We start from the raw sequence: 26743 nt of genomic DNA on the forward strand, positions 1-26743 counted from the left end.
AGACAAAAATTCAAAAAGATACATGCACCCCAATGTTCACAGTAGCACTATTTACAACATCCAGATGTGGTCTCTACCATCACCTACTAAAAGAGGGACCCTTGAAAAAAGTGTCTGAGGCAGGAAATATACAAGGTAAGCCTGGGTTATCTTATGCTAGAAAGCAAGGAACTATCAAAAAGTCCTGTATGAAGTCGAAGTGTATCAAGTCAACAAGATACAGGACCCAAGAGTGGAAGGATTAATTTGAGCATCAAAATAATGTCTGGAATAGACTGAAACATTAAATACACAGGAAATCTACAAGCTCATTGTAGTGAAAAGTCATTTGTTTCCTTTGGAAGTTTCTAGAGCACCAACTCACTCTAAAAACTGACAGAGAATCGTGCATTTATCTGGTCTTTAAGAAATGTATTTCAGGAAGATAAACTGTTAAGTTCCTTACAGAAAAATTCCAGCTAATGCAGAAAAAGTGATGGAATTTAGAAAATCACCATTAATTGAAACAGAGGTCAGGGTAACATACACCAGTGAAATGCTAAAATCATTAGGTGACAGGTTAATAAATGGTGAACTTCAAATGCAGGGATCAGGCTGACCCCACCTGAATCCACTGCTAAATCATCGCTAACAGTTGGACAACCAGATATGTGCCTTCTGATGTCAAGGGACAGAGTACACAGCACACTTGAGAAAATCCATTCCTGAAATACTGAACCTGAATCTAGTCAAGCCCCTGGATGTAACTTCCACTTTATAGGGATAGAGGACTAAGCTAAAGGACACATACAGAAGCAAACAGCCATATGTTGACGTTCTACAGGACAAATGACCTGGCTCCTTCAACAAATGAATGATATGAAGAAAAAAGGGAGGAGTAGGAGATGGCAATCAAAACAAATATGTGGATAATGCTTGGACACTGATTCAAACAAAGGAAAAGGGAGGTTATCAGTGATATGCCAGAAATCAGCAACTTTCTTGTTCTAGCTATGATTTGATTAATACTGGTTACTAGTTGAGATATTAGCTAGAGCATTTCAGATAGTAAGTTGTAATATAAATTTAGGAAATACGAATCCAAGGTATATCATAATTCCCTCTCATGACCTCACCTGACTTCCAGACTTGACTTTCCCATCGGGATGACACTTGCATCTCAAACATTGTACAACTGAAATCTGAACTCAGGTACGTATCTTCTGTTTCCCCTAAACCCATTCTTTTATCCCCCAAATTATCTATTTTGGAGTTGCCTTCTACCATCTATATAGTAGCCCTTACCAGGAACCCAGAGAAAGTTCTTTATCAATTAAACATAATCAGTTTCTAAGTGTTGCCCAATTTTCCTTCCTAAACAACACTTTTAAAATTTGTCCTCGTCTACTTTGCTAATACCACTTACTACCTTAGATCAGGCCCCAGTCTTCCTGAACAATTAAGACATCCTCCTAGCTGCTTATCTTGCTCGTCGTCTTTTCCTCTTATGGCTGTCTACCACACAGCTGTCATTTGTCTGTAGAGCAAACTATCATGTCGTTCCTTTGCTTAAAACTCTCCAACAGCTGGTATGTACGGCCTGTGTCGTATGCTGCTTAGTTCTGATACACTGAAGTGACTGCAATTTCACCTTAGTGCCTTTGCTTCCACTGTTCCCTTTGCAAACAACCTCATCCCTTGCCTCCTGATTTAAATTCAGGTGTCAGCTCCAGGAATACCTTCCAGATGGATGTTAGGGAGGTGCATCCATACCACCCTGTGTACATTTTACCACTGGGCTGATGACACTATTGAGTTACCGCATGAGACAACACTTTGCTATCTTTACTCATTTCTGTTACAGATGAAATAAATATGAATATAGAGAATATATACCATTCTAGCAAAACTCATCCTCTTTGGACAGATTTTCAGGGCTTAAAGAGACATATAGTGTTCTAAGGGCCCTTGAAGATGGAAAAAGAAAACAATTAGTGGTTCTGTTTTTGTTCAGCCATCACTCAAAGAAGTTGAGCATTAGTTAGATAATCCAGGGCATCAGCTTTACCTTCCAATGTATTGTCTGTCGAACAATCAACTAAAAGTAAAGTGAGCTGTGCAGGTCAGGGTAGCCATCCCAGGATTAAAAACTGCAATAGATGAGCAATGACATGTATGTCAATAAGTTGAATTAACAAGAAGATAATACTGCTGTATGAAATAATGCTCTTAAAATACAGGAACACTTACATGTTGCTAAAAGATTAAACATGATGGAAAAGACAACTATACAGACCATATTTCCACAGAAATATTTTTTATTACTCTACTCTTCACACTATGCTTGGGAACAGTAATTTATTAAGTCCAAGAGAAAAGATAATTCACTGACAGAATGAAACTTCCAAATTTTTTCATTTAAAATTTAAAAGTAATTTAACTATAGACAGTATCAGGTGGAGAAGACCTTTATCCTGGACCCCCATAAAAACAAGGTTTTTGTCTATTAGAGAAGTCTCTTCTTGCCAGAACTGGTTTTCCTATAAGCTCAGTAGGTTCTGTAGCTGATTATTACCACATTGCTCGCTGCACCCCAGACAGTTGCCCATGGTCGGCTAAGTGACGGAAGACGATACGACTAAGCCTCCAGCGCCGCTTTACACCTCGTGGACGGGATGTCATAACACACCGATTTCTGATTCTAACGGGACAGCTATCCCGGGGAAGGGCAGCAATTTCTTCATCAGCCACTTCCTAAGGGAAGTCACAACATTATTTACACAGATCACATGCATTTATTTATTCTGGATGATTAGTCAATGCTCAGAGGAAGAGAACAAAGGGCTAGATTCATTAATGGAGCCAAGTTTGGCAAAAGAACCCTGGACACCATAGTGAACTTTAAGCTCTGAGTAGAAACAAACAGATCAGAAAAATGACAGAAATGTTTGACATAAAATGTAATTTTTCAAAATTTAATTGAAACAACGTAGATACACAAGAATCCACAAACCGTAAGTGTAAAGCTCAACAAGTTTTCACAAACAGAACATAGCTGTGTAACCAGCAACTAGATTAAGAAAAATTATCCGCACCCCAAGCCTTCCCTCTGCCTCCTTTCGGTCACTGACCTCCTGGCTAAGAGCTAACCTGGTTACTAACAGCACAGATGAATTTTTCTTGTTTTGATTTTATATAAATGTAACCATGGAGTATAATAAAAACCATTCTTTTTTATTCATTTCTGTTTGGCTTCTTTCACTCAATAAAATGCTTGTGAGAGTCTTCATACTGGTTCATGTGTTGTAATTTGTTCATTCTCATTGGTGCTAATTTTTGTTGTGTGAATATGCCATAATTCATTTATCCATTGTACAGCTGATGGACATCCAGGTAGTTTCTAGTCTTGAACTATTACAAATAGAGCTGCTATAGACATTCTCATTTCTTTTTTGGAAAATATATGAGTGCATTTCTGTTGTCTCCGCAAACGATTTTTTCCCAGCTTTACTGAGGTATAATTGACATATAATACTGTATAAGTTTAAGGTGTACAATGTGATGTTTTGATGCGTGTATATACTGTGAAAAACAATTACCACAATAAGGTTAGTTAACACCTCCATCACCCCACATAATTACTTTTTTGTGTGCGTGAGAACACTTAAGATTTACTCTTTTAGCAACTTTCAAGTATATAATACGGTATTGTTAACTGTAGTCACCATGTTGTACTTATTCAACCCCAGGACTTATTCACCTTAAAACTGGAAGTCTGTACCCTTTGGCCACCATCTCCCCATTTTCCCCAGTCCTCAGCCTCTGGTAACCACCATTCTACTCTGTTTCTATGAATTTGTTATTTTAGATAACACATATAAGAGAGATCATACAGTATTTGTCTTTTTCTGACTTACTTCACTTAGCATAATGCCCTCAAGGTATATCCACGTTACTGCAAAGGGCGGGATTTCCTTCTATTTTATGGCTAAATAGTATCGTACTCTGTGTCTGGGTATGAATCACACTGAGTGTCACATTCATCTGTTGATGGACATTCAAGTGGTTTCCATGTCTTGGCTATTGTGAATAATGCTGGAGTGAACACAGGGGTGCAGATATCACTTCTATTTCTATTTAGTGATTTCATTTCCTTCAAATTTATACTGAGAAATGGAATTCCTGGATCACACATGGTAGTTCTATTTTTAGTTTTTTGAGGAACCTCCATACTGTTTTCCATAGTGGCTCCACCAATTTACATTCTCACCAACAGTGCACAAGGGTTCTCTTTTCCACATCCTTGCCAAAACTTCTCTCTTGTCTTTTGGATAGTAGCCCTTCTGACAGGTGTGAGGTGATAGCTCTTTGTGCTTTCATTTCCATTTCCCTGATAAGTGATGCTGAGCATCTTTTCATGTACCTGTTGCCCATTTTTATGTCTTTTTTAGAAAAACGTCTATTCAGGTTCTCTGCCCATTTTTTAATCAAAAAAGAATTTGAGGGGCTATTGAGTTGTATTACTTCCTTACATTTTCAGGGTATTAACCCCTTATCAAGTATACGACTTGCAGATATTTTCTCCCATTTTGTAGGATGCCTTTTCATGTTGTTGTTTCTTTTAGTGTGATGCAGTCTACTTGCTTATTTTTGCTTTTGTTGCTTGCACCTTTGGTGTCACACCTAAAAAATCACTGCAAAGACAAATGGCAAAGACCTTTTTTACCCTTTGTTTTCTTCTAGCAGTTTTACACTTTCAGGTCTGTCCTTTAAGTCTTTAACCCATTTCAAGTTAATTTTTGTGAGTGGGGTAAGATAGGGGTCCAATTTCATTCTTTCACATGTGAATATAGTCTCCCCAACACCATTTATGGAGAAACTATCCAATACCCACTGAGTATTTTTGGCTCCCTTGTCAAATATTTGTTGACTACGTATCTGTGGCTTTATTTCTGGGTTCTTGCTTCTGTTCCATTGGTCTATGTGTCTGTTTTTATGCCAATACCATACAATTTTGAATATTACAGCTTTTAAATCAGGAAATGTGATACCTCCAGTTTTTTTTTTGTTTTTCTTTCTTGGGATTGCTTTGACTATTCAAGGGTCTTTTGTAGTTCCATACAAGTTTTAAGATTATTTTTTCTACTTCTGCTTCTTCAATTTCTTTCATCAGTGCATATAGTTTTCAGTGTATAAATCTTTCACCTTCTTAAATTTATTTCTAGGTTTATTATTAGTTTTGACGCTATTGTAAATGGGATTGTTTTATTTTTGTCAGTGTGTAGAAACACAACTAAATTTTGTAGGTTGATTTGGTAACCTGCAACTTTACTCAATTTATGGATTAGTTCTAACAGTTTTTTGGTGGAGTCTTTAGGGTTTTCTATATATAATATCATGTTGTCTGCAAATAGAGTTTTACTTCTTCCTTCCTGATTAGATGCCTTCTATCTCTTTTTCTTGCCTGATAGATAGCTCTGGCTAGGCCTTCTAGTACTCTGTTGAACAGAAGTGGCAAGAGTAGGCATCCTTGTCTTGTTCCTGATTTTAGAGGAAAAGCTGTTGAATTTGGTTTGCTAGTATTTTGTTGAGAATTTTTACATCTCTATTCATCAGGGATACTGACCTGCAGTTTTCTTCTTGTAGTGTCCTGATTTGGCTTTGGTATCAGGGCAATGCTGGGCTCATAAAATGACTTTGGGAATGTTTCCCTCTTCTTCAATTTTTTGGAAGAGTTTGAGAAGGATTGGAACTAATTCCCCTTTAAATGTTTGGCAGAATTCACTCATGAAGGCACACAGTCCTGGGCTTTTCTTAGTAGGTTTTTGATTACTGATTCAATCTCCTTACTCATTATTGGTCACTTCAGATTTTCTAGTTCTTCATGATTGTCTTGATAGGTTATATGTTTCTAGGAATTTATCCATTTCTTCTAGGCTAGCCAATTTGTTGGCATACAATTGCTCTCATCAGTCTCTTATGATTCTCTGTATTTATTTGGTATCAGTTGTAATGTTTCCTCTTTCACTGCTGATTTTACTTGAGTCTTCTCTCTTCTTTACTAGGTTAGTCTAGCTAAAGGCTCATCAATTTTATCTTTTCAAAAAACCAGCTCTTAGTTTCACAGATCTTTACTGTTTTTCCAGTTTCTATTTTCATTTATTTCTGCTCTGATCTTTGTTTCTGCTAACTTTGGGCTTACCTGTTCTTCTTTTTCTAGTTCCTTAAGGTGTAAGTTAGGTTATTTCCCATAAGATTTTTGAATCATAAAAGTCTGAAACCTCTGGACTGAACATCAAGTAGGAGGAAAATGTGGTTTGAGGTGAAGCTGAAGAAGAAGGAAGGGCAGGAGCCACAGAACCTTGACACCTATGGTAAAGACTCTGTCGGCTGGAGATGCAAAGATGAGAGATCAAGTGAGATTTACATTTTTAAAAGATGATTTGCAATGTAGGGAAATAAATATGGTAAGGGCAAAAATGGTTCAGGGGAGAAAAACAGAGATTACTGCAGTAGTTAGCACTAAGGTTTTGTCAGTACAGATTTATTCTTATGTATGTGGTTAAAGTATGTGTATTATTGTGCGTGTGTGCATGTGTGTGTGTGCATGTGTGTGTGTGTGTGTGTGTGACTGACCCTGTACTAGACTATGATGGAAGCAAAATAATTACTCTAACACATTAAAAGTACATAAATGAGAAAATGTATATGAAAGCCACTAAATTTATATCAACTATTAAGCATTAAGAGTAGTTCCTGATCTCCAAAAGCTTATGCATGTGCTGCTATTAAGAAATACTGGGAGAATTATATAAAACAACATGATTAAGTCAATGAATGGTAGACAGTAAATGCTATAGAGACAGGAGAAATGATTGAGCTGGCAGACTGAAGTAAAGTTTCATGGAGACAGAACTTGAAGAATACCTACAAATTGTTTACATATGTGTGAATGTAAAGATTTAAGGCAGTGTACAAATGAGGAAACTGGGCAAAGGGAAAATGAAACAAAAGAGCATTCTGTGAGAGCCTGTAAGTTTGTTAGTACTGGGGCATAAATTTGACTTGTAAGCTAGTTGGCAGGCAACATAGTGCCATGATCAGTTCCCATGATTCACAGAGTCTCTGCACAGCTATTGCTGGTTCTCATACCACAGACTCTTCTGGGGATCTTCATACATTTGTCCTCCACAACATCTTAAGCTGAGTTTCTCAGGAGCCACTTCTTATTACTCCCTAAATATAGGCAAGTAGCTTAATGTCACTACAGTAAAAGCCATAACACAATGGTCCAGGGCACTCAGTTTTCTGCTTCTCTGGCTTAATTTAGACAAGATTTAAAAAGAATCCACAGTAATGTGGGGCCTGTATATCATTCTCCAAATTTATATAAATGAAATATTATTTACTCTGAGCTTTTGATAAATTTAATGGCCTTGAATTTGAGTTATACTCTCTGATAAGACTCTTGAATGCAGGTATTTTATGTCACCAGTTAGGCAGGACTTATGATTCAGGGAGTCAAACAGAGTTGACATTCTCTTATTCAAGTTAAAGAGTGTGACAAGAAAGTAAACTTAAATGGAAGGCCACCTCATGGGCAGAGGAATTCAGAGAAGCAGGCTTAGGGATGGCCCTGGATAAGGAACTGTGTAGGCCATGTGCTGGGCACCTGGCCCCATGCATTGGCAAAGACTCCCAATGCCTTGAGAGTTGAATGATTGGGATGATTGGAGAAATAACTATCCAATTTCTGTGTGGTTACCATGCATCAGTACTTTCTAAGCATCACCTAATGAAATGGTTAAAGAGCTAGTTAAGAATGAATAGTTCTTTTTTAATTTGAAACTCATCAAAATCAGTTACAAGTGTATTTGTTTACATTGATTGAAAAAATCTGATTATATTCTCCAGAAAGTACATTGATACTAAGTCATAACAAACAGTATTAAAAGTGATCTGATTTGAGTTAATGATTTTATGGTAGATACTCATGTTACTTAGCTAACCTGAAGGTCTTTTGGCAGAACGGTATTCTTCCTGAGAGAATTGATCCGAAGCCTCTCATCTGCATACTCATAGGCCATTTTTCTTCTCTTCACATCACGCAACATTCTCCAATCTACATAGTAACTTCTAACTTGGCCTGAAGCTGATGAAGGAACCACCTAAGAGACAGAGAGAAGGAACAAGTGAAGGACAGTCAGACCCAGACTCTGCCAGTTTCTCCATCCTGTGATCCTCTTTTAGTCACTATTTATGACCTTTTATCCCCCAAGTAATTATGGATAACTTTAATAATTTAAAATAATAGACTTCTTAATTCAGAACAAATAACTTCTGTGGTAATTAATACAATGCCAATAACGTGGGTTGGAAAGTGAAAAATTTTCTGAGATTTTTAATATAATTGTTTTACCTTTACTTAGGTTAATAAATATATGGTTCAAAAGTCAAAAAAGTATAGAAAGGGGGAGGAGACCAAGATGGTGGAGTAGAGAGACATGGAACTCACCTGCTCCCACAAATACATCAGAGATACATCTACACATGGAACAATCCATACAGGATATCTACTGAAAGCTTGCGGAAGATCTCAGACAACCAAAACTGCAAGAAGGATTTCCACAAAACCATGTAGGATGAAGGGAAAAGGGAGAAGAGAAATTGGGATGGGACCTGCACCCTTGGGAGGGAACTGTGAAAGATGAAAGGTTCCCTCACCCTGGGGACCTCCTTCACTGGCTGGGAGGTCTGCTGGGACAGACAGGGAGCTTCAGAGGCTCAGAAGCAGAGTGCAGGAGCTGGTCTGCTGCCCCACAGGGTAGAGAGACCAGCACAGACAGTCTTTGCCACATTGCCACACTTTCCAGTCTGAGGCGCAACTGCTAGCGTGCATAGCGACTGGGTGTTGAAACTCAGGCTTCAGCAGACATACCGGGGAGATGACTCGGTTTGGCTGTGTGAAGACAGCTCAAAGGGCCTGGAGTATGGCCCGAGCCACAACTGGGGGTGTGCACAGGATGGAGCATGGGGCTGCCGTAGGAGCCCCACTGTCAACATGGGAAGGGAGGGGCATGGGTCCACTATAGCAGCCTCACTATCAGCATGCTCACAGCAGGGCACAGCTCCAACTGCAGCGGGTTTTGCAAACTTTGTGGGCACGCACACATGGAGATGGCACTGAATACTGAGGTGATCACTGGCACTCCTGCTTTAGGTGTGGGGCTGCAGCTCCAGAGGACTTTCTCGCCCATGGTTTTGTGAGGGTTTCTCACCCATACCTAACCTCCAAGCTGATTCCAAGCACTCCTGCAGCAGATGCAGCCCCCAAGGGCAGTGCCAGCAACAATGATCTTTGTAGGTGCGCACACCAGGTGGCAGGCGGTGTCAGAGTTGCACATCACAGCAAACAGCTCCTGGGGAGGAACACACAGGGGCTCCTTTCCCAGAGGGAGTGCTCTAGTCCTGCCTACCTCACATTGAAGCTTAGAATCGGATCTAGGGGCTTCCACTCCAACAAATGGGGAGCAGACTCTACCCCTGACAGGGCTGTAACAATCACAGAGAAAAGAGGAGGCCCTGCCCAACATCCAGTGCAGGCTCCAGTCAACACGATATCAAACACACCACCTATATCAAGGAGACAAGGGCCAGTACACCCTGAGGAAAGACACAGCAAGCCAAAAACAGCCCTCGCACCAAAAATACTGGACTCATACAGTCTACACAGGGTCACTCCCAGATAAAAACAGCCCTTCAAAACCACAGTAGACAACTGTTTTCCCTAAATTCAGAGTAAGAGGGACTTCCCTGCTGGCACAGTGGTTAACAATATGCCTGACAATGCAGGGGATACAGGTTCGAGCCCTGGTCCGGGAAGATCCCACATGCCACGGAGCAACTAAGCCCATGTGCCACAACTACTGAGACTGTGCTCTAGAGCCCGTGAACCACAACTACTGAGCCTGTGTGCCACAACTACTGAAGCCTGTGCACCTAGAGCCCGTGCTCCGCAACAAGAGAAGCCACTGCAATGAGAAGCCCATGCATCACAATGAAGAGTAGACCCGCTTGCTGCAACTAAGAAAGCCCACATGCAACGAAGACCCAATACAGCCAAAAACAGAATATAAATAAATAAATTTAATACTTAAAAAAATAAATTCAGAATAAGAGAAATATAAGTAAAATGAAAAAGCAGAAGAATTACTCCCAATTAAAAGAACAGGTGAAATCCCCTGAAAGAACAAGCAATGAAACAGACCTCTCCAGTCTACATGACCCCAAGTCCAAAAAGGAAGTAATAAAAATGCTGAAGGGAGAGCAGCCAAGATGGCAGAGAAGGACCCGAAGCACACCTCCTCTCATGAGCACACGAAAATCAGAACAATCTGCAGAACCATTGTTAAAAAGGACTGAAACTTAGCAGAAAAGATTCTCTACATCTAAATACATAAAGATGGAACCACAATGAGATGGGTATGAGGGGCACATTCATGATATAATCAAATCCCATACCCCCAGGTGTGCAACCCACAAACTAGAGAATAATTATATTGCAGAAGTTCTCCCATAGAAGTGAGAGTTCTGAGCCTGTCAGACTCCACCCCCAGCCCAGGGGTCCGGCATGGGGAAGAGGAGACCCCAGAGCATTTGGCTTTGAAGGCCAGCGGGGCTTGATTGCAAGAGTTCCACAGGAATCGGGGAAATAGAGACTTCACTCTCAAAGTGTGCACACAAAATCTCACATGCACTGGACCAAGGGCAAAAGCAGTAATCTGATAGAAGCCTGAGCCAGACCTACCTGCTGGTCTTGGAGGGTCTCCTGGGGAGGTGGCTGTGGCCTACCCTGGGGACACAGACTCTGGTGCCTGATATATCAGGGAGCATTCATCTGCATGTGTGAGCTCTTGTGGAGGCTGACATTTTGGCACAAAGACCTGGCCCCACCCAGCAGTCCATAGGCTCAAGTGCTGAGAGGCATTGAGGCAAACAACACAATGGGCAGGGACACAGTCAAACCCATCAGCAGATAGGCTACCTAAAGACTTCCTGAGCTCACAGCCTCCTCTAGATACGCCCCTAGACATGGTCCTGTCCATCAGAGGACCAAGACCCAGTTCTACCTACCAGGGGACAGGCACCAGCCCCTCCCACCAAGAAGCCTGCACAAGCCTCTACACCAGGCTCACCTACCAGGGGGCAGTCACTAGAAACAAGAAAACTACAGTTCCGCAGCCTGCAGAGTGAGTCCACAAACACAGGCCAGACACTACCCTGGGACCAGCTGGCCCCTGGTCCTTGAGGGATGAGAGAGGAGTGCACTGCTGGGACACAAATGACGTTTCCTACAGAGGGCCAGTTTTCCAAGATGGAGGACTGAAACCAACCTACCACATACATAAAAACACAAATAGCAATTTACATAAAATGAGGCAACAGAGGAATATGTTTCACATGAATAAACAAGATAAAACCCCAGAAGAACAACTAAGTCACATGGAGATAGGCAATCCACCCAAGAAAGAGTTCAGAGTAATGATCGTAAAGACGATCAAAAAACTTGGGAGGAGAATAGATGCACAGAGCAAGAAATCAGAAGTTTTTAAAAAAGAATTAGAAAATATAAAGAATATAAAGAACTAAAGAAAACAATAACTGATATGAAAAATACACTAGAAGGAATCTATAGTAGACTAAATGATTCAGAAGGATGGATCAGTGAGCTGGAAGACAGAGGTAGTGGAAATCACTGCCACTAAACAGAAAGAAGAAAAAACAATGAAATGAGGACAGCTTAAGAAACCTCTGGGATAACATCAAGCACATTAATACTGGCATTTTAGGGATCCCAGAAGGAGAGAGAAAGGGTCTGGGAAAATAATTGAACAGATAATAGCTGAAAACTGCCCTAACCTGGGGAAGGAAACAGTCACCCAAGTACAGGAAGTGCAGAGAGTCCCATACAGGATTAACCCACAGAGGAATACACCACAATGCATTGTAAGAAAGATGACAAAAGTTAAATATAAAGAGAGACTATTAAAAGCAACAAATAACACACAAGGGAACTCCGATAAGGCTATCAGCTGATTTTTCAGCAGAAACTATAGGCTAAAAGGGAGTGGCATGGTATACTTAAAGTGATGAAAGAGAAAAACCTACAACCAAGAACACTCTACCCAGCAAGGCTCTCAATCAGATTTCATGGAGAAATCAAAAGCTTTACACACAAGCAAGAGCTAAAAGAATTCAGCACCACCAAACCAGCTTTACAGCACCTGCTAAAGGAACTTCATTAGGCAGAAATGAAAAGGCCACAATTAGAAACAAGCAAATTACAAAATGGAAAAGCTCACTGATAAAGGCAAACATACAATAAAGGTAGAAAATCATCCATGCACAAAGCTAGTAGGGAGGTTAAAAGACTAAAGTAGTAAAATCATTTGTAACCACAGTAAGCAGTTAAGCGATACACAAAACAATCAGACGTGAACTGTAAAATAAAAAACAGTAATAGTGAGGAAAGGAGACTACAAATGCAGTGTATCTAAAATGCATTAGAAATTAAGAGATGAGCAACTTGAAACAAGCATGTATAAATATAGACTCCTATACAAAAACCTCATGGTAACTGCAAAATAAAAATCTATGATAGATACAGACACAAAAAAGAAAAAGGAATCCAAACATACCACTAAAAAGAATCATCAAATCACAACACAGGAGAACAGGAGAAAAAAGGGCAAAAAAAGACCTACAAAAACAAATCCAAAGCAATTAACAAAATAGTAATAGGAACATATATATTGATAATTACCTTAAATGTAAACAGACCAAATGCTCCAACCAAAAGACACAGACTAACTAAATGTATACAAAAACAGGACCAGTATATTTGCTGCCTACAAGAGACACACTTCAGATCTAAAGACGCATACACACTGAAAGTGAGGGAACGGAAAAAGGTACTCCATGCAAATGCAAATCAAAAGAAAGCCAGAACAGTAATATTTATATCAGACAAAATAGACTTAAAAAAAAAAGACGGTTACAAGAGACAAAGAAGGACACTACATAATGATCAAAGGATCAATACAAGAATATATAATAATTTTAGTGGGGGACTTTAACACCCCACTTACATCAATGGACAGATCATCCAGACAGAAAATCAATAAGGAAACACAGGCCTTAAATGACACATTAGACTAGATGGACTTAACTGATATTTATAGAGCATTCCATCTGAAAGCAGCAGAATACACATTCTTTTCAAGTGCACATGGAACATTCTCCAGGATAGATCACATGCTGGGCAACAAAGCAAACCCTGGTAAATTTAAGAAAACTGAAATCATATCAAGCATCTTTTCTGACCACAACACTATGAGGATAGAATTCGATTACAAGAAAAAGACTGCAAAAACACAAACAAATGGAGGTTAAACAATATGCTACTAAACAATCAATGGATCACTGAAGAAGTCAAAGAGGAAATCAAAAAATACCTGGAGACAAATGAAAATGAAAACACAACAATCCAAAATCTATGGGACACAGCAAAAGCAGTTCTTAGAGGGAAGTTTACAGAGATGCAAGGAAACAAGAAAAATCTCAAATAAACAGCCTAACCTTACACCTAAAGCAACTAGAGAAAGAAGAACAAAACCCAAAGTTAGTAGAAGGAAAGAAACCATAAAGATCAGAGCAGAAATGAAATAGAGACTAAAAAAATAGGAATGACAATGAAACTAAAAGCTAGTTCTTTGAAAAGATAAACAAAATTGATAAACCTTTACCAGACTCATCAAGAAAAAAAGGGAGCAGTCCCAAATCAATAAAATAGAAATAAAAAAAGAGAAGTTACAACTGCCACCACAGAAATACAAAGAATCATAAGAGACTACTTTGAGCAACTATATGCCAATAAAATGGACAACCTAGAAGAAATGGACAAATCCTTAGAAAGGTACAATCTTGCAAGACTGAACCAGGAAGAAATAGAAAATATGAACAGACCAATTATAAGTAGTGAAATTGGGTTGGTAATTTAAAAACTCCCAACAAGCCAAAGTCCAGGACCAGAGGGCTTCACAGGTGAATTCTACCGAACATTTAGATAAGAGTTAACAACTATCCTTGTGAAACTATTCCTAAAAATGGCAGAGGAAGGAACACTTCTGAACTCATTCTATGATACCACCATCACCCTGATACCAAAACTAGACAAAGAACCCACACAAAAAAAGAAAAGTACAGGCCAATATCACTGATGAACACAGATTCAAAAATCAACTAAATATTAGCAAACCAAATCCAACAATAGGTTAAAAGGATCATATACCATGATCAAGTGGGATTTATCCCAGGGATGCAAGGATTTTTCAATAACTGCAAATCAATCAGTGTGATACACCACATTAACACATTGAAGAATAAAAAGCATATGATCATCTCAATAGTTGCAGAAAAAGCTTTTGATAAAATTCAACATCCATTTATGATAAAAACTCTCCAGAAAGTGGGCACAGAGGGAACCTACCTTAACATAATAAGGGCCATATATTACAAACCCACAGCTAACATCACACTCAATGGTGAAAAGCTGAAAGCATTTCCTCTAAGATCAGGAACAAGACAAGGATGGCCACTCGTGCCACTTTTATTCAACATAGTTTTGGAAGTCCTAGCCACAGCAATCAGAGACAAAAAGAAATTAAAGGAATCCAAAATGGAAAAGAAGAAATAAAACTGTTGCTGTTTGCAGATGACACTATACACAGAAAATCCTAAAGACGCCACAAGAAAGCTACTAGAGCTCGTCAATGAATTTGATAAAGTTGCAGGATACAAAATTAATACACAGAAATCTGTTGCATTTCTATACACAAACAATGGAATATCAGAATGAGAAATTGAGGAAACAATTTATATTGTTATATGAACAATATAAACAATTTATATTGCTATATGAACAATATAAACAATTTATATTGTTATATGAACAATATAAACAATTTATATTATTAACAATAATATAAACAATTTTTTAAATTTAGAGAATACTTTATTAGTTTCTGTAATCAAACCCATGTAGATAAGACCTTACATATTTAATAGTGTGTTACCCCTGTACAAATGGAAAAAATTATGTTTAACGTTTCTAGACCAATATGGCTGTTGATTTCTGTACAATGCCAACCCAACACGGTACAACTGGGATACTTCTCCAAAGTTGACAGCACAGCTAAAGTTTCCCATCAAAAGAATAAACTACCTATGAATAAACCTACCTAAGGAGGCAAAAAACCTGTACTGCAAAAACTGTAAGACACTGATGAGAAACACTGAACATGGCACAAACAGATGGAAAGATATACTATGTTCTTGGGTTGGAAGAATCAATATTGTTAAAATGACCACACTACCCAAGGCAATCTACAGATTCAGTGCAATCCAATGGCAATAGATTAGATAGAAATCAACCACAAGAAAAAGACAAGTGTAATCCAATGGCGTATCAAATTACCAATGGCATTTTTCACAGAACTAGAACAATGTTTAAATTTATATGGAAACAGAAAAGACCCCAAAAAGCCAAAACAATCTTGAGAAAGAAGAATGGTACTGGAGGAATCACCTTTCTTGACTTCAGACAATACTACAAAGTTACAGAAATCAGTACAGTATGGTAGTGCAACAAAAACAGACACATAGATTAATGGAACAGAATAGAAAGCCTAGAAATAAACCCACACATCTATGGTCAATTAATCTATGACAAAGGAGGCAAGAATATACAATGGAGAAAAGACAGTCTCTTCATTAAAAGGTCCTGGAAGAACTGTACAATTATGTGCAAAAGAATGAAATTAGAACACAATAGATAAAAATAAACTCAAAATGGATTAAAGACCTAAATGTAAGACTAGATCCTATAAAACTCCTAGAAGAAAACATAGGCAGAACACTCTTTGACATAAATTGCAACAATATGTTTTTGGGTCCACCTCCTAGCGTAATGGAAATAAAAACAAAAATAAACAAATGGGACCCAGTTAAACCAAGATATTGCACAGCAAAGGAAATCATAAAACAAAAAGAAAACCAACCAACTAGGAGAAAATATTTGCAAACAATACTTCTGACAAGGGATTAATTTCCAAAATATACAAACAGCTCACACAGCTTAATATTAAAAAAAAAAACCAATCAAAAAATGGAAAGAAGACCTAAATAGTCCTAAATAGACATTTCTCCAAAGAAGACATACAGATGGCCAACAAGCATATGAAAAGATGCTCGATATTGCTAATTATTAGAGAAATGCAAATCAAAACTACAATGAGGTATCACTTCACACAGGTCGGAATGGACACCATCAAAAAGTCTACAAATAACAAATGCTGGAGAGGTTGTGAGAAAAGGGAACCCTCCTACACTTTGGTGGGAATATAAATTGGTGCAGCCACTATGGGAAACAGTACAGAGGTTCCTCAAGAAACTGAAAATACAGTTACCATATGATCCTGCAATCCCAGTCCTGGGCATATATCTAGAAAAAAACTCTAATTAGAAAAGATACATGAACACCAATGTTCATAGCAGCACTATTTACAATAGCCAAGACATGGAAGCAACCCAAGTGTCCATCAATAGGTGAATGGATAAAGAGGATGAAATATTACTCAGCCATAAAAAAGAAAGAAATAATGCCATTTGCAGCAACATGGATGGACCCAGAGATTATCATACTAAGTGAAGCAAGTCAGACAGAGAAAGACAAATATAACTTATATGTGGAATCTAAAAAATAGTACAAATGAACTTATTTACAAATCAGAAACAGACTCACAGACACAGAAAACAAACTTATGGTTACCAAAAGGGATAACAGGACGGGAGGAAGGAGAGGTAGATAAATCAGGAATATAGGATTAACAGATACACATTAGCATATATAAAACAGATAAACAGGATTTACAGTATAGCACAGGGAAATATATTCAATATCTTGTAATAACCTATAATGGAAAAGAATCGAAAAAAAATATATATAACACATCAAATATAACCAAATCACTTTGCTGAAATCAACTATAGTTCAATAAAAAAATAAAATTTTAAAAAAGTATAGACATACAGTGGATTCACCCTCCCACCTCGTCCCTCACCAGCCGAGTGACCACACCCCCACCTCCAGAGGTATCCAGTTACTAGTTTCTTGTGCAGCCTTCCAGAGATTTTTGTCTATAAAATACATATACACACGCCCACTCCCATGTTTCTTCCCCTACACCCTTTTTTCACATTTAACAATACATCTTGGAGATCTATCCATATCCATATGCCAAAAAGCTTCCACGTTATTTCAGGTCACATAATATTCCACTATATGGATGTGACCAGGTTCAGGAGACACTACCTCAAAATATGGCTCCTTTGGCATACTGACTATTTCAAGCAAATGGAATTTGAGAAACAGCAGGTGCAAGAAGGACTTTCTGACCTTCCCCTGAAACAGGTCATAAGACCCTTATGTGAGAGGTGCCCTCCCTATAGCCAGGGTGTGAAAGAAGCATCTTTATCTCTGAAGCCTGAGGGACACTGAGAAGAATCTGAATAACAGGCCTTGCTAAGTTTCCCTTAGTTTTCTACACTTAGCCCATACCATTTGTCTTATCACATTTCCCCATGACTTTCCAGGCTTCATCAAACCTAGCACAAAACCACTCAGGTTTAACTTCCTTGGGTCTTCATTTCCCTATGAAACTTCCCATGTCGGGTAAAACTTACAAATTTGTATGCTTTTCTCTTGTTACAAGGGCCCCAGCTGAGAACTTAGAGGAAGATAAAGCAGTTACTTTTTCCTCCCCACAGATGCATCATGATTTATTATCCTGTGACCTACTGGTGGACAGCTAGACCATACCTCACCAGTTATCATTATAAACAATGCTGCAATGAATAATGTCTTATGTAAATCATTTTATATATATTTCTATGTATCAGTAGGATAAATTCTTGGAAGCAGAACTGCTGGGTCAAAGTATTATTTCAAAATGATAATTTGAAATTATCATTGACCTAATATTTCTTAGCATGAGTTGTCCAGTAATAAAATAGTAGGCTCCTCATTGTCACATGTTTACATGGTGAGAGTTTACAATTCTGACTGACAGTACAGGCACAGAGAGTATAAGCCACTAGAAACTCTAGTCTCCCCCAAACCACAGCAAATATTATATGTTCGTTAAATTGCAGCTATAGAAAATAATGATGGTCTCTTATAACTGCTGTTTTAGAAACAAATATACATACAGCATTATACAGAATATAAAGCTGAAAATGAGAATACTAGATTAGAAAGAAAACGTTTTTTCAATCTATGAACAAAAGATAAACTGAGCATCTTCAATGCTTCAAAGTTTCATGGGGAAATACAACAACTCTAAAATCTGCTTTTTGGAAATAAGACAGCATGAAGGAAATTTCAATATCGATTTGACACGACTGAGTCAAATGAACACGTGGTCACTGTGGCTGGAAATGAGCATCACGGAAAGGAAGGGAGAGAAGGTGAAGTTTTTCCAAACCAAAAGAGGAAATGAACAAGATACAGTGGTAAGGTCTGAGGAGATCATTTTGGCTGAAAGAAACAATTCACATTAAGGGTCAATGCAAGGTTTGTTTTTATCTATGAAATTGAAAGTTAAAGAGAATTAGAAAACAACATTAAACACTTTTCCCCTCAATTCTTTTCCAGACTATTCCTAATCAACATCCTCTCTACCATCTCCTAACAGGTTTCTATTTATTTAAGAAAACAAAACATCTTCCATTCTTTTTGCACAACGTTTTTTCTGACTATAAAAGCAATACACTTAAAATAAACATTTATTGGTCTATTATAGTAATTTCTTCTGTAAACAGTGTATGTCCTTTGCCCACATTTCTATTGTCAGCATTTTCTTACCAGTTGATAACAGTGCTTTATATACTAAGATTGCATTCTGTTCTGTACTTATCCTATCCTGCCCCTCTCTCTCACCCCTCTTCACCTCCTGTAACTCTTCCATTGGGCCCTCTTCAACTCATGGTCTACCATTGTCGAAATTTTCTAAATCCTCAATTCCTTAACATCTCCTTCAGATACTTGCTCTAGAGAATCTTGAATCCCAGATAGCTTCCCAGTAGCTCTTTTTTTCTCCCACGAGTGGAAGAAAGCTTCCTTGCTCTTTGCTGCAGCTTCCAGACTGTCCCTCCTTCCTGAAAGGAAGTTTCGGCTCTCGTGCCATTGGGTTATACTCCCACCACCCGTCACGACTGCAGTCATCTACCACAGCCCCCACCATTCCCTTTCGTTTTTCACTCACTGTAAATGCTGGCTCACTGTCGCTCTCTCCAATATTCTTCCTGTCTTAATTCCTGGTGATCTCAACACACATGAAATTACACTGTGACCTCTCCATTCCTCAAACTTTTCCTCCAGTGATTTCTGTCCTCCACTCTTCTTTACCTATTCACTTCCATGCCCTAGGTCTGTTTTTTTTTTTGTTGTTGTTTTTTGTGGTACGCGGGCCTCTCACTGTTGCGGCCTCTTCCGCCGCGGAGCACAGGCTCCGGACGCGCAGGCCCAGCGGCCATGGCTCACGGGCCCAGCCGCTCCGCGGCATGTGGGATCTTCCCAGACCGGGGCATGAACCGTGTCCCCTGCATTGGCAGGCAGATTCTTAACCACTGCGCCACCAGGGAAGCCCCAACCCTAGGTCTTTTATTACCAGTAGGTGCAAGCCGTCCATTGTCTCAGCTGTGTGTTATCTCATTCTCTATCACTTCTTTCTAGCTTGTTCCTTCTAACACCTCATAACAGCTCCTCTGAGACTTTTTTTTTTTTTTTTTTTTTGTGGTACGCGGGCCTCTCACTGTTGTGGCCTCTCCCGTTGCGGAGCACAGGCTCCGGATGCGCAGGCCCAGCGGCCATGGCTCACGGGCCCAGCCGCTCCGCGGCATATGGGATCCTCCCAGACCGGGGCACGAACCCGTATCCCCTGCATCGGCAGGCGGACTCTCAACCACTGCGCCACCAGGGAGGCCCTCCTCTGAGACTTTTAATCCATTGTTCCTACCAGCTTTTCACTGTCTCTCAGCTTTTGATTTCCTATCTCCCGCTTACCCAGCCTGAATTCCATGGTCCGTAAACACAATGTCGTCTTTCATACACCCTCAACTCCCTGGTTCCTCTCTCATTTCACTGTACTGGCTCTAATTCTTGCCACTATTTTCCCGATCTACTCTTGACTATTTTACACCATCTTGTCTTTCCTCAAATCTCTGACACCTGCTCCCACATCCCCACGTTTAGCTGATGACTTCAATTTCTCTTTAATTACGAAATTAAAAGCACCTGTAATCAGATATAGAGAACAGATTTCTGGCTGCCAAGGGGGCGGGACAGATGGGGGTTTGGGATTAGCAGATGCAAACTATTATATAAAATGGATAAACAAAAAGGTCCTACTGAATAACACAGGGAACTATATTCAATATCCTATAATAAACCATAATGGAAAAGAATATGAAAAAATATATATGTACAACTGAATCACTTTGCTGTACAGCAGAAATTAACACAACATTGCAAATCAACTATACTTCAATTAAAATAAATTTTTTAAAAAAGCATCTGTAATCACATGTACTACATTCCATCCTGTTATTAAAGATCTGCTCTGTCCAATACAGTAGCCACTAACCACACACAGCTAGTGAGCACTTGAAATGTAACGAGAGAAACGTAATTCCTAATTTTATTTAATTTCAATTAATTAAAAAATTTAAACTGAAGCAAGATAAACATAAACTTTAGTGTTTTGGTAGGACTACATTTTCCATTTAAAAAAATTTATTTTCGGCTGCATTGGGTCTTCGTTGCGGTGGCTTCTCTTGTTGCAGAGCATGGGCTCTAGGTGCCCAGGCTTCAGGAGTCGTGGCTCGCGGGCTCTACAGCACAGGCTCAATAGTTGTGGTGCATGGGCTTAGTTGCTCTGCGGCATGTGGGATCTTCCCAGACCAGGGCTCGAACCCATGTCCCCTGCGTTGGCAGGCAGATTCTGCACCACCAGTGAAGCTCCTACATTTTCCATTTTAATGGTGGAAAATTTAGCATCCAAACTAAGATGTGCTTTAGGTGTAAAATACAAACCTGATTCTGAAGATCTAGTACGAAAAAAAGAATGTAAATATCTCATACATCACGGGGCTTCCCTGGGCGCAGTGGTTGAGAGTCCGCCTGCCGATGCAGGGGACACGGGTTTGTGCCCATGCCGCGGAGCGGCTGGGCCCGTGAGCCATGGCCGCTGGGCCTGTGTGTCCGGAGCCTGTGCTCCGCAACGGGAGAGGCCACAACAGTGAGAGGCCCGCGTACCGAAAAAAAAAAAAAAAAAAAGGAAATATCTCATACATCACGTTTATAAGATTACATGTTTAAATAATATTTTTGACATACCTAGTTAAATAAAATATTTTAATAAAATTAATTTCATCTGCTTTTTACTTTTTTTAATGTGGCCACTTAGAAACTTTTAAGTTACATATGTGGTTGGCATTTTATTTCTACTGGACAACGCTATTACAGATTAACTATGTTCCTAAGACCAAACAATTGAACACGAAACTCATCACCTCTTGCCTACACAGGGGTACAGCTCCAGCAATTCTTCCCTCTCCTACATCATCCATTTTCCCCACTTTACAGAATCTTTCCCTTTAACACAAAAACATGCAGTTACTTCTGTCACGTTAAAAAAAATAACACATAACACTCACTCTTAACCCACCTCCTCTCCAGCTATTGACCCATTTTTCTGCTCCCCTTTGCGGCAAAACGTTTTCAAAGGCTTGTCTATATTCGTAGTCTCCAATTTCTTTCCTCCTACTCTGTCGTGAACGCTTTCGCCCCCACCCCGCCATCGAAACGGCTATGATCGAGGTCCCAACGATTTCCACTCTGCTAAACCCAATAGGCAATTCTCAGCTCGTCTTTTAATTGACTTTGAGCAGAGTTGCCCACTCCCTGCTCCTGGAGTGCTTCCGGGCCGCCACGCTCTCCTCCCTCGCTCTGCTTCTTTCAAGTCTCCTTTGCTCGGCTCTCTTAACATTGAAGGCTCTGGGGCCTCATTCCTCGGACACCTTCTCTCCCCACCTACACTCCTTATAAATTGGAGTCAATCTGTAGCTTTTAATGCCTGTCAGCTCTAAGCTTACGAATACCAAATTTACATCTGCAGCTCGGCCCTCCCCTGAAGGAGGAGGGAGGCCGGAGGAGGGAAGTGGGCAGAGGGAAAACCCTGAGACGGGTCTGCACTGGGCGCTACAGCTGGCAGAATAGTGGGGGACCCCGTGGGTTTGGAGGTTCAGAGGAGAGGGGGAGGAGGGTATAAAGGCCCAGACCTGACGGAGAGTCCGCAGCAGAGAGCCGAGCGTGGAGGCCGCCATGTTGTCCGCCCCAAACGTCAAACCGCCGCAACTTTATTAACGCTGCCGGATATAGCGAGAACACGAGGGGCAGGACCTGGGCCGCAGGGGGCGGGGCGGCAGGCGGGTCTTTAGCGTACCGGAAGGAGGGGTTAGTTAATTGGATGTACGTTCTCGCGGTATTCAACGGAATGTGGGCAAATTAACTCTCTGGGAGCGGAGCTGTGGTACTGATAGTGGAGTCTGACGGTCATTACCTGTTCCTCGTTTCCTGAGCGCTTTACACACCCTCTTAAATTACCTTTGTCCCCACCCAACTCTTTTTCCACCCTCCCTTACCTACCAGTTCATTGTTACCAATTTCTCTTTCCCCAAATTCTCGCTCAACCTACTTCTCCTGTATCCTCCATTAGTTTAGGATGCTACTTGCCAGAAACCTACCAGTATGGACAGCTCCTCCTTCCTGTGGATTTTGCAAATCTCTCCTTCTCTCTGCTATAAAGGTCATAGTGATCATGATGAGAATGGCAATGCTATACTTCCCATTTATATGTCTAGGGTTTAAAATATATATATTAAAAAATATGTATATTGTGTATTGGAGCTTTAGGTGAAAAGCACTTAAAATATTTTGGGGTTTTTTTCGGGGGCGGGGCGGGGAGCATTGCCATTTAAAAATTGCTGTTTTCAGTCTGTAGTACAGGGTACTTTCAGTTCATCTTCATAGCAAATGTCCTTGGTCTGGAATGAGCCCTTTGTGGGACCCCTTTACTTTGTGTGGATGTAAGGCAAGTACCACCCACCTACCATCCTGGTAGAAGAGTATCAAGGAGTATATATTAGCTTGGCAAAGACCTGTATTTTAGATGTGCTGATTGATGAAGTGAGGAGATGCCCCTGTGTGCTATTTGCGTCTACATTATTGGACAGGAGTCTTCTGGGAAGGGAAGCTGAGTGCAGACTCCTTTCTTTAGAGAGATTCAAGTTTATTGGAACATGTGTAATGAATTGGGGAGGGACTGATTGAGGCCAGCTGGCAGGAAAGGACAGCATAAGCCCCTGTCATGGTAGAATCAGAAAATTCCTGAACCAGTGTCAGGCAGGCATCTAGTCCTAATTCTAGCCCATGTAATACCTCTGCACAGTTGAGGGTTATCTTCTGCAGTTGTATTCTATTACAAGTTAATCACTAAAGGGATGTTACCTATAAGTTTAAATTATATGTAATGGTGCATTTCTGGGAACCCTGCCTTCTAGATAATGAGCATTAAGCTAAAATACCTTTATTTAGCTCACAGGAAACATCCTGACCAGGCCCACCTGTGAATGGCTGCAGGAAGGAAGAAATTAACTCATTCCCTCCAGAGTCTGGCCAGAACCAAGACTTTACCCCCTCCCCTTTTAGTATAAAAGAAGCCTGAATTCTAACTCTGGGAAAGTGGTTCTTCGGGACACTAGTCCACCATTGTCTTTGCCAGCTTTCCGAATAAAGTCACTATTCCTTGTCCCAACAACTTGTCTCTTGATTTATTGGCCTGTCGTGTGGTGGGCAGTATGAGCTTAGACTCGGTAACACAATTAGCTCACAAAGTAGGTGAGTCAGCTTTATACACAGCAGCCTTTTGTTTTCTTTCTGTAAATCTAGTTCTGAAAGCATCTTTAAACAGCATTGTAACTTAAAAAAAATTGTGGTAAAATATACATTATATAAAATGTACCATCTTAACCATTTTTAAGTGTACAGTTCAGTGGCATTAAGTACATTCATGCTGTTGTACAACCATCACCACCATCAATCTCCAGAACATCTTTATCTTCCCAACTGAAACTCTGTACCCATTAATCAGTAAGTTCCCCTTCCGCCTGCATCCCAGCCCCAGGCAACCACCATTCTGCTTTCTGTCTCTATGAATTTGACTACTCTCTATATACCTTATATAAGTGGAATCATACACTTGTTCTTTTGTGTCTGACTTCTTTCACTTAACATAACGTCTTCAAGGTTCATCCTTGTTGTAGCATGTTCAATACATCCTTACTTTTTATGACTGAATAATACTCCATTGTGTGGATGTACAACATTTTGTTTCTTTATTCATCTGTCGATAGACACTTGTTTTCCCTCTACCTTTTGGCTATTGTGAATAATGCTACTATGAATATGTATGTACAAATATCTTAAACAGTATTAGTATGTTATTAGGCTGTTTTTCTTTAGAAGAGATTAAAGCAATTTAATGGCTGGTAAGATGGGAAGCTCTGAGATAGTAAGAGAAGACTTCAGGATCTTCTTTAATTCATTGTGTTGGTTTTGTAAAACAGCCTAAGAGTTTTCCCCCAGTGCACCCTCCTCCATTAGTGTGTGGGGAAGCCTGGGAAAGCCTAAAGGAGAATCACTTTACCTTGTGTTCTCCCAAAAAAGTCTATGATTCTCCCTGGCCATTTGACAGAAAGTTGGGAAAGCTGTTGGCCTTATTGTCCTGGAATTCTAAGATCAGGAGAAACATCAGCATTCATTCATTTATTCATTCAAGAAACATGTATTGAATGCCTGTCATGTACCATGGTGTATGTGCGTGAGGCACAGTGACAGAAAGAAATCCCTGCCCTTCTGATGCGGTTGGGCATTATTTAGATGTAGGTGGAGATATTCAGCAATGCCAGTTATGTTGCCTTTGGTTTTTCAGATAGTCCTTCCCTTGGAGGCTTAAACGTTATTTTTCGGGTAGACAGATTAAAAGTTAATTGTTAAACATTTTGAGATTTGATTGTGAGAGACTGTTCTAGTTACCATATTGATTCTCGGTATAATAAAATAAGAGGAACCATTGTATAGATGATGAAATTGAGGCACAGAGAGGTTAGATGACTTGCCAAGCTCACAGAACTAGTCCCAGAGCAAGACCTACAACCTTAATCCCTGCTCAGCACTGTCCTCTGGAGAAACAACAGCTCCAGGACAAAGGCCTGACTGCTGTCATGGGATCCTTACTTATAAAACATATCAGTTGGCTAAAGTATAGGTTTCATGCCATTTCAATAAAAACCCTCAATGCAAATTTTCTTAAAATACTACTAAAATGTATATAAAAGATTAAGTGGGATGGGAAAGAGGTAGAAAGCTATGAAATTTTCAAAGAGGAAAAATAATGAATGGTCTTGCTCTACCAGATTATAAAATGCCATATATTATAAAGCCATTGTGATTGAACTAGTGTGATACTGATGCCAAAATCAACAGACAGGTATATGAACTAGATTAGTTAGGTCAGAAAGAAACTTAAAATTTGTTATATCTTAAAGGAAGCATAAAATCACTGAACAAGTGGTACTGGAACACTTGGTTAAAGAACTGGGAAAAACTGTTTTAATTATATCTTTACCTCTTACCATTTATCAAAATAAATTTTAGATAAGTTAAAGAATTAAATGCTAACAATGCCTTGAAAAAGAAGAAAAGATAGGTGAACAAATTTAATTTAATTTAATTTATTTTTTAATTTTTTTTGAATTTTATTTTATTTTATTTTTCTATATATAGCAGGTTCTTATTAGGTGAACATATTTTAAAACTTAAATCCCAGTAGACAAATCTCAGAATGTCTAATAACATTACAAGTATCCAACCTCATTAGTTTCCAAGAGAATGCAAGTTAAAACAATGACAATTTAATCTAGCAAATTAACAAAGGTTAAAAAAAAATTTTGGTGTTGTTATGGGTATAGGGAAATGGGAGATTTCATCTAGTGGTAGAAAAATAAATTGGTATAACTTGTCTACAAAGCAATTTGGCAAGGTTCTTTTCAAAGTTTTTATCTATTGACCTAGTTATGGCACTTTTAGGAATCTATACCAAGGAAATACTGGGAAACTCTAAAATTTATGTACAAGGACACATACCCTGGGATTATTTATAATAAGAGCAAATAAATAACTTAAAAGTCTAACAGTAGGGGGAGAGTTAAATGAATTAAGAAATAACATGTTATAATTCTAGTTTAAAAAATCTGATGGGTTCCAAAATTTAAAATATATATATTTAAAGATACAGGTATATTTATAGGTTAGATAGACAGATAGATAGAAAAAAGATGAAGAAGGAAATATACTCAGATACTAAGAGTAATAGGTTGAGTGACCAGATTACTGGAGATATTTATGTTTTAAAAGTTTTTTCAATTTCCTTATCATGTATAGATTTTACTTTTAGACTCATAAAAATGTTGAAGTTGATTTAAAAATATTAACTGGAATTTCCCTGGTGGTCCAGTTTTAAGACTC

The 26743-nt window shown here is 39.2% G+C and overlaps 1 protein-coding gene across 3 annotated transcripts in view; it reads right to left on the bottom strand.

Annotated features, from left to right (window-relative positions):
• MRPS14 (mitochondrial ribosomal protein S14) overlaps window positions 1-22525 on the bottom strand; it is a 44351-nt gene extending 21826 nt beyond the window's left edge. Inside the window, exons 1-4 of one of the 3 annotated variants that reach the window (XM_081224275.1) lie at window positions 22438-22507; window positions 21670-21751; window positions 7989-8147; window positions 2280-2733 (exon numbers count right to left, since the gene is read on the bottom strand). In XM_081224275.1, coding sequence (XP_081080401.1) covers window positions 2551-2733; window positions 7989-8147; window positions 21670-21726 — 399 coding nt within the window. In that variant the 5' untranslated portion in view covers window positions 21727-21751; window positions 22438-22507 and the 3' untranslated portion in view covers window positions 2280-2550. Of the gene's footprint in view, window positions 1-2279; window positions 2734-7988; window positions 8148-21669; window positions 21752-22437 lie in introns of those variants that run through there. The other 2 variants (XM_081224277.1, XM_081224276.1) reach the window with 2 other exon arrangements.
• Window positions 22526-26743: the final 4218 nt, after the last annotated feature.

Source organism: Mesoplodon bidens (assembly GCF_964165515.1).
Source record: "Mesoplodon bidens genome assembly, chromosome: 2".
Lineage (NCBI taxonomy): Eukaryota > Metazoa > Chordata > Mammalia > Artiodactyla > Ziphiidae > Mesoplodon > Mesoplodon bidens.